This window comes from Heterocephalus glaber, unplaced genomic scaffold (genome assembly GCF_053883595.1).
Source record: "Heterocephalus glaber isolate CG9 unplaced genomic scaffold, H.glaber_assembly_v1.0 deba00001481, whole genome shotgun sequence".
Taxonomy (NCBI): Eukaryota; Metazoa; Chordata; class Mammalia; order Rodentia; family Bathyergidae; genus Heterocephalus; species Heterocephalus glaber.
The window spans coordinates 17,329,179-17,344,068 of record NW_028258317.1 but is presented as its reverse complement, the minus strand read 5'-3'; the positions used below and the strand labels follow the sequence as shown (position 1 = coordinate 17,344,068).

The 14,890-nt window shown below is 37.1% G+C and overlaps 1 protein-coding gene across 11 annotated transcripts in view; it reads left to right on the top strand.

The window, feature by feature from the left end:
* Unc13b (unc-13 homolog B) overlaps window positions 1–14,890 on the top strand; it is a 202,965-nt gene that overhangs the window by 93,476 nt on the left and 94,599 nt on the right. For 3 of the 11 annotated variants that reach the window (XM_087184282.1, XM_087184281.1, XM_087184280.1), the window contains one exon: window positions 5,768–14,138. The exons of the other annotated variants lie outside the window; for them this stretch is intronic. In XM_087184282.1, coding sequence (XP_087040408.1) covers window positions 5,768–14,138 — 8,371 coding nt within the window. The remainder of the gene's footprint in view (window positions 1–5,767; window positions 14,139–14,890) is intronic. 11 annotated transcript variants of the gene reach the window in all.

Genomic DNA, 14,890 nt, shown 5'->3' with positions numbered 1-14,890 from the left:
AGGGATTTTTGATACAATTTTCACCAAGATTTAACAAAAGGAAATCAGGTATTAAATGTTTGGTTACTTCTGCCTGTTTATATATTTTCTTGGGAACTTCATAAGAAAACCAATAAGGTCTCACTATCACAGATTTAGCACTTTTTCTGGAACTTGGTTTTAATTTAATCTTATTTTACTAAATATATTAACTATTTATGTGGTTAAAAAAAATTTAAGGTACAATACAGCTTACAGTAAAAATTCTCCTCTACTCCTTTTGTTTTCTCACTCTACTCCCTTCCCTAGTTTTCTCTACTTCCTTCCCTAGTAGCCCTTCCATTACTATTTCTTATGTATCCTTTCATAGACTATTGTCACATATTTGTGAGTATAAAAGAAAACATTTAAATTTGAATTCTTCCATTTTCCAATATTTTAAAAAAGTATTTCAAACTTAAAGAAAATTTAGAGAAATAGCCAGGCATGATGGTGCATATCTGTAATCCCAGCACTCAGGAGGCTCAGGCAGGAAGATTGCCATAAATTTAAGGCCAGCCTTGGCTACATAGTGAGATCAAGGCCAGCCTAAACTACATAGTGAGACCTTGTCTCAAAAAAACAAAACAAACAAAAAATTGGAGAAATAATACAATGAATAACCATATTCGTTTTTTGTTCTTATGTATAGCCATATTCTTGTTATCTAAATTTCAGTTGTGTTGACATTTTGCCACATTTACTCCATCTCATTCTCTGTAACATATATTCATATATGCACCTATTTTTTTCCTGAGTAATTTGACAGTAACTTGCAAATACCATGTTATTTTTCTAGAAAGTACTTCAGGATGTAACTCCTAAGAAAAAGACCTTTTTCATATGCATCTCCTCTCATTTTTGATCCAGGATTCCGTCAAGAATCACAAGGCATTGTATTTGATTTTCCTGTTTTCTTAGTCTTCTTTAATCTAGCAAAATTCCCTTTCTTATCTTTTCTTCTTCTTTTTTCTGGTGTTTTTTTTGGTACCGGGGATCGAACTCTGGTCCTTGCACTTGTGGGGCAGGCGATGGAACCACTGAGCTAAATCCCTGGCCCTTTTCTGGTCTTTTGAGGCACCTTTTTTGAAGAGTCTAGGCTAGGTGTCTTGAGACTTAATTTGTTTTCGTTTTTGTTTTTTCTGATTGAATTAATAGAATCAGTTTAAACATTTTGGCAAAAACACTACATAGGGTGATGTTTCCTTCATAATCCATTTAGGAAACAAATTTTATCTTATTATTGGTGATGTTTAGTTTGATCTCTTGGTTAAGAAATTTGGTATATACTATATTACTCCAGTGTTAAGATACTCTTTCTCATTTGTAATTAATAATATCTGGTGTGATTCCTGATATATCCATATCCTATTTTCCAAATAACCTTTCATCCAGTGATTTTTTTTTTTTTTTTTTTTTTTTGGTATGGTGGAACCAAACTCGGGACCTCGCATTTGCGAATCCAGTGATTTTTTAGCATCTATTGGTCCTTGCTTAAATTATTTATTTCTTGGTTGGAGATTTTTTTTTTTAAATCATTGCAATTTAACTCAGACTTTTGTTTTGCTTTGTTTGTTTTTTTTGAGACAGGGTCTCAGTATGTAGTTCAGGCTGGTCTTGAACTCTCAGTGATCCTCCTGCCTCAGCCTCCAGAATGCTGGGATTATAGGCATATGCCACCATGCCTGGTAACTTAAGACTTTTAATTTATAAAATTCAACAAACCGTAGGATGATCTCATTTTTTTCCCCACCTCAAACTACTACAGTGGTGAATTTTTATCCTGAGCCTCAAAAGGCTGTCTTACCTGCTAGACAACATCCTATCCAAGTTTACTATCATCTTTGAAAATACTTTCAGTGTCTATGTTCATACCACCCTGAATGCGCCTGATCTCATCTGAAAATACTTTCAATGAAATTTTCTCATCTATCATCCAGGACATAAAGTTTGTACTGTTCTTATTTGGAGTCTAAAATGAAACACATTAAGAATCCTTCTGAAGTTTATGCATACTCTTTGATGGTTTATTAATTGAATGCTTGCACTATTTTTTTTTAAAACAGACAGGGTCTTGTTACATTGCCCAGGCTGACTTGGAACACTCCTGGACTCACGCAGTCCTTTTCCTCAGCCCCATGAGTAACTGCAGCCAAAGGCGTATGCCGCCAAGCACATGGATGCTTTCATGATTTACTCATTTGATTTTTATTTGTATGTTCTAACCCCCCTCCCCACACACTGTGTTCTTAACTTTTCAAATTTTCTCTGATCACTCTTTTAATTGGTTATGCAGATTAATGAATTTCATTTTTGACCCATCTAGGCAGGCGCTGTGTCGCTGAGCTACATCCCCAGCCCCAGGTTTTGTTTTTTTTTTTGGTACTGGGGATCGAACTTGGGACCTTGCACTTGCAAGGCAGGCGGTGGAACCACTGAGCTAAATCCCCGGCCCACATTTTGGCACATTCATACATGCACATATCCTTGATAATTTCTACCACCCCTCAGCTCTAACTTTTTCCTTAGTTTCACATTTTTTGGAGGTGTTCCAGTATATTTGCCCATGTCCAGCCTTCCACTACCTACTCTTTTGTCTCCTTTCTCCACATCCTTATTCCTTTCATCTTGTCTAATAGTCTTCCTTCTACTTTTTTGTTATCTTTTTTAGATTATATTGTTCTACTTTAAAAAAAAAATCAACAATTTTTCTTTCCCTTATGTATTTGCAAGCATTAAAGATGCAGGCCAGGGGGCAGGTGTGGTGGTATACACCTATAATCCCAGCACTCAGGAAGCAGAGGCAGGAGGATCACCATGAGTTCAAAGCCAGACTGGGCTACATGGTGATTTCCACCCTGCACTACAAAGCGAGACCCTGTCTTAAAAAACCAAAAGAAAAAAGTGCAGGCCAGCAGTACTAATGGCATATCAATCTAAATAACTACATATTTTCCCATTTGGAACAAACTGTAATTTACTTAATCACTACCTTATGATTTTGAGTATTTCCTGGGTTACTGCTATACTAGCACTTATAAGAGCATCAGTGATACACTTTAAGTTGCAAGTGTTTTTCCAATTTTTTTCTCTAGTTATTTTATATATATTAAACTTTATCAATATATAAAGCAAGATTTAAAAATAAATATTTTATTAAGTGGCAGCAGGAGAAAAACCAAAAGGATTTTTAAGTAAACCTTTTATAATAGACCTTTTTTTTTTTTTCCTTCAGTACTGGAGATCAAACCCAGGGATATGCTAACATAGAGTTACACTCCCAGCCGTTGTATTTTTTTTTTTTAATTTTGAGACAGTTCTTTGCTAAGTTACCCATCCTGGCCTTGAACTTGCAATCTTCTTGCCTTACCTCCCAAGAAGCTGAGGTCACAGGAATGTGCCACCCACACCTGGTATTATAGACATTTTAAACTTAATATTTTAGAATGATTTCTCCTTTTTAAACATTTTGATGAGATTATATCACTAGCATTGACTATATATGTAAACACTGTGGGGTGCAAGTGGCACATGCCTATAATCCCAGCACTCTAGGAGGATTATAGGTTTGAGTCCAGCCTGGGCAATTTAGCAACTTAATGAGACCCTGTCCCAAAATAAAAAAGAGTTGGGAGATGTAACTCGGTGCAAAGGTCCTAGGTTCAGTCCTCACTACCACAAAAAAAAAAAAAAAAAGGAAACACTAAATTCATGGAAAAGTTTTAAATTCCTTTACATAGATTTTTAGGAAGTTTAAATTCCTTGAGGGAACATATGTGAGGTACAAAAATAAATAGCTATAAGCACTATAGCCATGGCTATCTGTTATTTAATTTGGAACTATGAAGCATCCTTCTAGGTTGGAGTTAAGTTTAGTTTGAGTTTTTGGAGAGTATTACAACTGCATTTAAAAAAATCCATAGTTAAACTGGATTTCTTCGATCAACCAAATGGACTTTTACTTATTGAATCCAGCCAGGTATGGTGGTACACACCTGTAACCCCAGCACTCAGAAGCCTGAAGCGGGAGGATCACTGTGAGGTTGAGGCCAGGATGGGCTACATAGTGAGTTCAAGACCAGCCTGAACTACATAGTAAGACCTTATCTCCAAAGGAAAAAAAAAGAAAAAAACTTAGCGAATCCAGAATAACAGGATGTTTACAATAGAATTGGACTTTGTTAGATATTATTTAGCCAGAGTATTTCTAGTGTTGAGAATATCTTATTTTCTTGTCCCTGAGGTACAATACCTGATACCCACAATTTAAAGGAGGAAAGATTTATTTTAACTCACAGTTTGTAGAGGTTTCAGTCCATATTCAGATGGCTCCAAGGCAGGGTGGCATGGCAGAAGAGAAACAGTCCATGACATGGCAGGCAGCAAGCAGCAAGCAGTGAGCCTCCCTTTCTCTTTTTATTCCATCCAGGTTACCAGCCATTTGGTTGGTCCCACCCACACCCAGAGCAGGCCTTCCCGTTATTCATACCCAGAACCATGCTAAACCAATCAGTGGACTAATGTAGTTATCACACCCCTAATATAGTATCACACACCCATGATCCAGCCACCTCCCCAAAGTCCTACCTATGAGTGCATGAGGCTTTGAGGGGGGGCATCTAGATATAAGCCATAAAAGAGACAAATTAAGAAAATATCAGTCCTACCCTAGAAGATTTTTAGTGAGTGAATGTCCACTTTGATTTTATTTTTTATTAACTAAGTGAATGCTGTTGGATGTTATATCTATAAAAACATACTGAGTTGATAAACTTCTAGTCTGTAGGTTCTGTCTGTGTAGAAATATAGGAAACAGACAATCTCTAACATAAATGAAAGATAGGCTGTCTTCTATATTTGTTCATTTAAGTTAGACATGTAGCTTCTGCTGCTATAATCACCATAAGGGAAAATATTTGTTTCACTGTGATCCTCAATATGTATAGCCTTTGAATTTTGCAAAGAATAGTTTACAATGCTTTAGACTTGTGTTTTTTTGTTTTGTTTTTTGGTACCGGGGATCGAACTTGGGTCCTTGTGCTTGCGAGACAGGCGGCAGAACCACTGAGCTAAATTGCCTACAATGCTTTAAATAATTTGCTGGTTTGGGTAACATAGCAAGGTTGTACTTCTGATAGTTAAAAGGTTTTTTGTTTGTTTGTTTTGGTACTGGGGATAGAACTTGGGACCTTGCACTTGCGAGGCAGATGGTGGAACCACTGAGCTAAATCCCCGGCCCAAAAGTTATTTTTTTAATGGAATATTTTTTTCTTTAAAAATATGTTTGGATGTATTCTTATCTATACAGTCTAAAATGTAACTTTCAGCACATTAATAGCTTGTCTTCTTGTTAGACTCAAATACATTTGCAAATTTAGTTTTCTTTAAATCTCTTAATGTGTTTCCTTAACAGTTCTAAATTTTGGGTTTGCAAATGCATTCTAGATATTGATGAAACATGTTTAACTTTTTTGTTTCTTAGAAAATAAAACTAGCAAAAACAAATGGGAACAAATAAAAGATTTAGAAATTGTTATTAAAGTTATTCTTTTCTGATACGGAAAAAAATGACTACAATGAAATAATAATAGGAATATGTGGATTTCCTTTTCATATTTTTTAGTCTGGGCAATTTTATTCTAACCTCTTACTAAACAGATACTCAGTCTTACACCTTGTTTCTTCCTTTTCCTTGTCTCTCCTTTTTTCTTTGTCTTGCTGTTACTTCAATTTTAACTCCTTACATCAGACAAGGCACACAGATTAAAAATGACAGAATTAGGATTATTTTGGCTTTTTCTGATGTTGATTATGAAGAGCAAGAAGATATATATGAGAAGATTGAGGGGAAAATATCACAAGACTTTCTAGAAAATAATAACATAAACTTGCAGGAAGCAGAGATAAAAAAAAGTAGAATCCTTTCAAAAACTGATAAACAAGAACAACCAAAATACAACTGGGAAAAGATGCCATCTTGGAACCAACAAACAGAATTTTCTCCCATTCATTTTGATCATGAGTTTGAAATATCTGTACTCTCCAGCTATCATCAGAAATGTACAGTAGATAGAAGAAAAAAGAAACCCTTATATGGTCATTTTGAACATAGTGAAAGAAGACAGTATGATGATAAATCTAGCAATAAGACTAACTGCAAAGGTATCTATCTTGATACTGAAAATTATAATTGCCACATTGAAAAGAAGAAACAAAACTACCCAGCTTTGCACCCCTACAAAAATGGATTTGTGGTTAACAGTGGCATGTGGACCACTAAGTTAGAAGGTCATGATTATGATCTACCCTGTTATTTAAGGAATTGTGAAAAGTCATCTGGTCCAAACCAGCATGTCTCTAATTTTACTCCATTAGATATTCTTGAAGATTCTACTAATAGTACTTCTGAAGAACTCATGGATTCTCCCATTTCTGAAGAGCAGGAAAGTTTACTGTCACCGATGTGGCATCCATCCAGGGTCCGTTATGCTGGAGAATTTGCTGATAAGTATTATGTATCAGACCCAGCATTGCCATTACAAAGGATGAATTGTAATATAAACACAGTTGGAGATCTTTCTGGGTGTTCCATAGGAGAGATTATCCCTTCCTCTATTGAGGAACCCAAGGAGGACTATTCTGATACAATGAATGAGCTTCAGTGTTTGGTAGAAACAGTGTCAGAATATTTAGCAGAGAAGGAAGAGGAGATTAATAGATTTGGTTCTGTTTCAGCAGCTAAAAAAGCACACAAACATGAAAGTACTGTTGAACCCAATAATGCAGAACAGAAAATGCCTGAGGGTCAAATGTCACCTTTATCTATTTGCAAGGATGACAAGGCTACATCTTTCCCTGAACTTAGTGGAGTAAAATGTGCTGTTGGTTCTTTATTCACTTCTCTCACAGAGAAAGTGGGTTCAGGCACAAAGCATCTTACAACCTCTGTGAAAAAACTTGTTTATGTAGTTCCAGAGAAAACAGAGCCTCTCAATGAAACAATAACAATTAAATTGGGATCTAGACCCAGTGCCAAGTCAGTATTAGAGAAAGATCTTTCTGTACAATCTTCATTATCCTCTCAAACAGTTGATGGTAAGGACATTGGCAGACAGGGCAGAACTCCTGAGAGTGAGCACATGAGTAATAAGATTGGCAGTTTAAGCTTTCAGGATGTAGCGCAAACAACTGGAAGGAACTCAGCTCAACAGAGTCAGAGTTCAATTATGAAGTCTGTTTTTAGCATGCTGAACACCCCAAAGATCTTTTCAGAAAAAGAAGAAACCAGAAGAGATGACCAGAGCAAGACACCAAGGAGGGAAAGCTTTGTTGAGTGTGGTTCAGAGTCAAATCAAAGGGAGGACACACTTGACAATCAGAGTAGTATTATTGCTGCTTTAAATAAGAGTGATGGAGGAACTACAGGAAAGTTTCAAATGCCAGCAAGTGATTTGTTGTCCTCTGAAAAGGCAAATGAACCTTCAAAGTTAGCTAGTTATACAAGGAAGAAAGATGATACTGAGAGTCTGTTGGAAGGCAAACGCTATGAGGATGAGGGTCTGTCTCTGTCACCAGATCAACCAAAAATTTGTCCCAAAGATACTTTGGGACATCTTTGTGTAGCTGGCAGTAGAACAAATAAAGAGGCTTCCTCAAAGCCTATAGGGGACAACAGAATTACTGGGGATGATGATTTCCTTGAGCCTCTCAGGAAATCATTCAGCCAGTTTTTGTTCACTTCCTCTAATGAAACGTGTTCAAAAGAAACTTTGTCAGAATCTGTGAAAAGTGACTGGGTGGAGGAAGATGGATGGGAAAGGGGCTCTAAGAAAGATGGACCCTCCTTTTTGTTTAGTGGAAAACTACATATTCCATTTTTGAGAGTTCTTAGTCCTTCTGAAAAGCAGCAGGATTTAAGAGAAAAAGGAAGCATTTTTCCTTTGTTTAAATTTCCTTTCTCTAATCGTTGTACCATTGTTAATGACCAGTGTTTTCATGGCTCAGCAGCAACTACTGATACAGAGATTGAAAGAAATTACCATAAAGATGCCAAACTTAGTTCAATAAAATCTAGTTCAGTTCCAAATATTCATAAGGATCTAGGGAAATTTGGCAGTACAGAGGAATTTAATAAGAATGACCAAATAAGTTGTCCTGATAATGCCAAACTTAATGTAGTAAAATGTGATTCAGCCCTAGATGTTAATAATGATTTAGGGAAACTTGAGAGTATAAGGAAATTAAATCCAAGTGACCACACAGCTGGAGATAATTGTGAAAGAGCTACCTTAGCTGTCCCTGGAGTTGTGACTAAAGAACATATAACTTCAGATCTTTCAGGAGAAGATAAAAATCTTATGCAAATGGCATTTTCAACAGTATCAGACTCTTCATTAGAGTTCATTTCTACCATTTCAAAACCCACTTTGGTTAATGGCATTAATGAAGACAAAGTTGTAGATAAAACTTTCAAAAAAGGAACCTCAGAAGGTCTCCTTTCTGGTCTTTTCAACAGATTTTCTTCTGAAAACTTGTCTAATAAACAAGAATTAAATTTGAAAAATGTTGAGTCCTCTCACATAAATAGTACCCCAAGATTATTCTCTGTAATATCTAACTCAATATCAAATAGCAGTATGAATGACTATAAACCAGATGAAGCAAAATTTATTTCTTTAGGTGACATAAAAAGTTTGAATGGAAATAAGTGTTTATCCTTGTATGAGCTCCCTGATACTTCATGTATGACTTCTGAGAACCAGAGGAACCAGGTTGAAAAACAAACTTATAGCTCCATATCATTATCTAAAGAAAACATACCACCATCTCATGCTTGGGTTAATAATCATTGCTGCCTTCCTAAATGGAAAAACCAGGAAAGTGAAAAGCATTGTCCCTCTTCTGAGAACATAGTACTTCACTGTACTCCCAGTGCTGAACAGGGCCTCTTTGAGAAATCTTTGGCTAAGAGGTCAATGCCAAACCAGATTTTTGAGGCAAAACTACATGAAAGTTCAAACACATCAAATTCACCTATAGAAAATACTAAAATTTATAATAAGCCAAACCACTACCAGGCATTTGAAGAGATGAACAGTCCTTTCTGTTTTGAGTGGGACACTGACATAAATGATTTCTCTAAAAACTCCAGAAAACTTCAGCCAGTTTATTATTTGTTAAATCAAAATACATTTCCATCAGCAGATGCTTTCTTGTGGCCTGACTCAGAAAACCCAGGAATATATTTTTGCCAAAAAGATCAAAATGGAACTATTATGGATTGGAGAATAAATCCAAGCAGTGTCGTTTGGTGTGACTTACCATATGAATCATCCAACCAGTTAGTATTTAATGAAGATTACTTATTAAGAGGTGATGTGTGGGCAGCTAACCCATTATACGGAAGTTCTGGTTATCTTCCAGTTAATGAGACCAAAAATTTACTAGAAGAATTTCCCATTGACTTGAGTTATTCTTCAAATTATGAGAAAACTACGTGTTCCACAGTTTATCAAGAATCATTAAAAATGGATGAAAACTTTATTTTTTCAAGTTTTGTTTATGAATACCAGGAATGGTTGTCATGTCTTGAAAATGGAGTCTGGTGGCCCTCAGAAGATGGGGATTATGGTTATTATAAGTTCCATGATGGCCAGTATATTTATTCTCTCCTCACTGATTCTACTGGGCAATATGCATATTTATTTATACCTGATTATTCTTATCAAGGGTATTTGAATTATCATTTACAGACAAATGATCTGTCAAGTATAATGTTGGATGACAGCATGATTTCTGCCCCTAAATTACTTAATAAGGAAGATGAACTATTGTGGTATATTGAAGGAGAACCAATTGATAACCCTCTTGATTTATCTGTCATCTTACCAAGAAATGAAGGACCATTTAATCTAAATTTAGACAGTTTTTCACAGATGCTTGAAGAGTCAAGTTTTGGCCAAAGGGATCAGCCATTAGATTTTTCAGAGTATAATCCTCAAAAGTTTAAAGGAGATTTTAGATCTTTCACAGAAAGGCCCTGTGGTTTTGAAGACCTTGAATATATACTGGATCTCAGAAAGCAGTGCCGAACTGTTGGTAATCATGTCTTAAATAGCGATACAATTATAGAGAGAGATAAGAACCAGCTTCTAGCTAAAGATTCATCAGTTCACCTTTCTGGTTTCCACTGGCTTCAGTCATCTTTTGAAGACGTTGCCTCTTTGGTTCATCCTGAAGATACGGCTAAAGGCTCACACCAGGCAGAAGAAACATCATCAGTGACCAAAGTGACTCCATTATTTTCTGTTTTGGGTGCCTTGGTTGGAAGTACTTTGAATTTTGGTAAGAGTGAATCTTTGGAGACTTTGGTCACACAAAAAATAGATCAACAGTCAAAATTAACAAAGTTCACAAATGACAGTCTTGAAGCATTAATCTTAAATAAGCAATTAGAGAGTAATTCCCAAAAGGAGGAAGAAGGTTGTCTTAAGGATTCAGAGAGAGCGACAGTGTCCAGTGTTGAGCAACCAGAGTTTACTAAAAATATGAGGCAAAGATTCCCCTTACATAGAAACATTCACATGAAAAAACAAAGTTTGTCAAAATCTGGTTATCAGGTAATCCAAACAACTCCTCAAACTAAATCAAGTGTAGAAGATGATAAAATCATTATAGCTGACTCTGTTTCAGCTTCTCTTGTACCACAATTTGGTAGGGATGAGCATAAAAATTGTGAACTTCCTCAGGACCAGTCTTCCAAAGAGCCTGAGAGAACATTATTTAAAAGTGCATTGAAATTCTTTGGTCAAGGACAAGAATCTTCAGTAAGTGTGATGCCAAATGAAAAACAGTCATCTGAACTTTTCAACCTCTTTAAAACCCAAGTGAATAAAAAAGAGTCATCAAATTTGGAAAAGAATGGTGATAAAAATAAAAAAACATCATCTCAAGAAAAGAAAGAATCTTTTAGTGTTTCAAATTTTCTTGGTACTCTTGGAGATTTTTTAAAAACCAACGTATCTCCTGTACAGACAACTGAAAATATGTCTGTTTCTTCAGTGACTGATAAGGATGAGGTCAATTCAAGTCCTAATCCTGTAAAGCTAATGAGTCAGAGTATTGGGAAGTTTCCTCCTAAACCAGTTTCCTCTAAAGGAAAGGTTAGGGTTAGAAGCCTGAACAAACAGACTACTATTTATGACAGTGGGGTGAGGGAATCATCACCTATGGAAATCCAGAGTCATAATTTGAATGAAAAAGAAGAACCTTTCAGAGATTACCTAATTCAGCAGTCAGCAGATCTTTGTTTCTCAACAAGTAGTCTCAAAGAGTCTCCCAGAGATTCTTCAAAAGAAAATAGTAGCATGTCTACAGTGATAGAAGATCTAAGAAGTAACAAAACATCTTTTGATATTCTGAACAGAAGACAAAATGAACAAGATCATTTTCCTAACAAAGACCAGAGTTTTTCAACTGCCACATCATCTCCATCTCAACCAGAGTGGCCAAGCAGAAAGAATATATTTTCTTTTTTGACTAGATCTGAAAATTCTGAGAACAGAGTCTCTGCTACTCTACCCAGAACCAAATCTCAAGCAGAAGGGCTATTCACACTTTCTTCTTTTTTTTCCACTACTAGCTCAGGCATCAAGAAGGATACTTCTCATAGTAGCTCTACTTTTAGTTTCTTCAGCTTGGCCTTTTTGGATGAAAAACAGCAGACACCCAAGAGAAAACAAAGCCTTTCAACTGTTGCTCCAGTGACTTCTCAGCCCTGCAAGAAGCCAAGTGTTTTTGTAGACACTAGTGACGCAATGACTAGGGAAGGTTCTAGTGGTCATAGAGATAGTATAACCCAGGAAATAGTTCATGAACAGCCAATGATCTCTTGTATTTCCACCAACACCACTGAGGTTACCTCCCTTGCAGATGAGCTCAATGTAGAGAAAACTCAAGGAAAACCGAGTTCCAGTAATGAACCAGGGACATCTTCAGATTTTCAGAGAAATCAGTTACAAAAAGATATTGTTCCTCCTTCACCAGAATTTCAGGAGCACACTGAAACATTCCTCACTGACCCAGAGAACCTTGGGATAGCCCTTGCTAAAGAAGAGGCTTTCAACCAGAAAGCCTTTTCCAGTGATTCACTGGACAACTATTTTTCTCATAATAATCATTTGAATAAAGAGCTCAGTGATTTAGATGCTTATACTAAACACCAAAATGAAAGATTTACTACTGACTCATTGAATTTACCTTTAGAAGAGGCTCCTGATAAGCTCTCCCCACAGATTCTGGAGTCAGCTGCTGCTTCTCCAGACCCAGGCTGTGAAGGGCCCCTCCAGAACCAAGATACAGGTAAAGAGGAAGACAAAACAGTATTAGGCTCTAAAGTAGAAATGCTTTCAGGATTTGTGACCAAAATAAAATCTTTCTCTGAATGTCTAACTGAGCCTCCTAAGACTTTCTCTGGACTTTTCTCCTCTCCAAAATCTCCAAAGAAAAACTCCTTTTTTTCTCTTTCTTCTGAGGCATCACCTCACCCTCCCAAAAGTGAGTTGTTCAGAATTTTTAGAAGTCCCAAGCCAAAGACATATAAACAAGAACCATCTGTAGCTACTTCATGCCTTCAAAATAGTTGTTCCAGAGATTCTGTAGGATCAGTACCTCCAGAAAGTTTGTATAGAGAAGCTGCCTCATCAAGACTCAATTCAGACTCTCCCGTCAGTGATTATAGAATAAATGTGATTAGTATAATAACGTCAAAATCAGATACCTTGACAGATGATCCCAAACTGACAATTGAAATTGAAAAAAATAATATTCCTGAAAATATTCCAGGACCCCAAGATTTTGACACAGTTGCTACATCTTCTATCTCTGAAGATGATATGAAGCAAGGAGTATTGTCTCTGAGTGATGAAGGAGGCATGGGGTTGTTGCAGGGTGCAGACACAGAGGCATCATTGGAAGCAGAGCATAGTCTGCTGCCAACACAGTTGCATCCACATTCTACAGGAATTGCTGAAGAGTTTCTTCCTCCACTTCAGTCACCTCCTCCTCTTGATCCAGAGCCAGCTATTCACACTGCCTCCATAAATGAAGACTTCTTGGAACTGCACATAACCAATTTACTAGAAACTCATACCACACTGTTTAATGAGGCAAGTGTCAGAAAGAGTACCACATTAGAAACCCATGGGTACAATGCCCATCCTCTGCCAGCGAAACCTGTTCTTTGTGCCAATGAAAGTTGTGGGACACTTCATGCCCAGAAAGATCCACCTGTAATCCCTCAGGAAACAGAGCAGCCAAGCCCTCATTTTGAGATCCCGAACATGGCCAGTTGGCCAGAGCTGCACTTCTCATCCTCTGCTGCTGACTATGGGAATACATTGAGCTCTTTCTTTTCCCCACCTTCCTCTTCTGGCAACAAAGCAGCAGAAACTAGTTTAATATCCAGTTTTAAAAAGTTATCAACTCTATTTGAGGGAGGTAGTGAGGGGAGAGGGAGTAAACTGGAAAATGATCCAAAGGTAGGATTTGAAAAGAAACTAGATCTTTCATTTCCATGGCCAAAAGAGAACAAAAGGAGCCCTGAACAAATGCCTACAGAATCTTCCCCTTCAGTTTTGGTTATCAGCGAAAACGAGGACCTGATCTCCAGTGAGGCTAACAAAGCTTTGAAGTCTTCTCAAATATCTGGGGCCAGTGCTAAGCCAGCTGAGGTCTATACTCAGCCTTCTGTGACCTCTGAGCAGCTGGAGGAGAGGCCAAGTATCTCTGCTCATGGGCTTTCAGAGCCTGGAGAAATGGAAAACCAGTTGGAAGTCCCAGCATCTAGAGAACACTGGGGGACAGAAGACAACCTCTCTGGTTCCACTTGTCCTTCAGGAAAACCTGAAGAAGAGCACAGCACTGTCTCTGAATTACTTCACCAGCCAGAAAAACAAGTAGAGGAGGTGGTGTCAGCTAATACTGACTCTGTTTCACGTGCACAGCAGCCAGTCTATCTGAGTGACATCAAGGACCCAGTGACCAGCAAAAGGCCTGTTCTCAACTCAAGCATCATAAATGGTTTTAAGAAATTGGCCATTTATGATGCAAATGACTTAGTGGTAGATATTCTAAATTGCTTTTTATCCTATCTGTGTCTTTCCTAGCACTTGACACTCATGTTAATTAGGGGTTAAATGAGTGGAGATTTTCATCCTCTCCTTTCAATTCTTTATTGGAACAAGGAGTGTCCTGCTTAAAGGAAAAGCTAGGCCCTGAGATTTAATCACTCTGGTTTGCTTTTCCATGTATAATGTGGAATGGAGAAAGCAGACCAGGAAGAGCCAGCAAGTATTTATATAGCATATGTCTATTATAACTACATAATTGGATAGGATGCTTCCTTGGGCCTTAGGCACTATGACTTATAGTAGATGGAGAAAAACCTACTTTGCTTTGGTTTTCCAAGTCTTCTAAAATGCTTCTTCCAGTGGCAATAAAGGGATTAAGTAAAATAAAAAATGTAAAGCATGGTTTACCATAATCTATATTCTATATCCTATTCCACATAAATTTGTGTAACTTCTGTGATATCAGTCTCTAATACCAGGTTATCACAAGGCTTTAGGTAGAAGAACTACAACAAAGGGCAGCCCTGAATTTCTGTGTGACATTACTCAAAGCTTTTATCAGATAACAGTCTCAAGGGTAGTAAAAGGCAGGGACTGATGTCTGGTAAATGCTTTGAGTAAAGTCTCACAGGAACTGAAGACTACCCTTTGCTGTTGTTCTTCAGTCTAGATCACTAGTTTGGGTCCATATGCAGAAGATAGTATTATTTCCCCTAAGAAGAAGCACCATACAGCATAAAGAA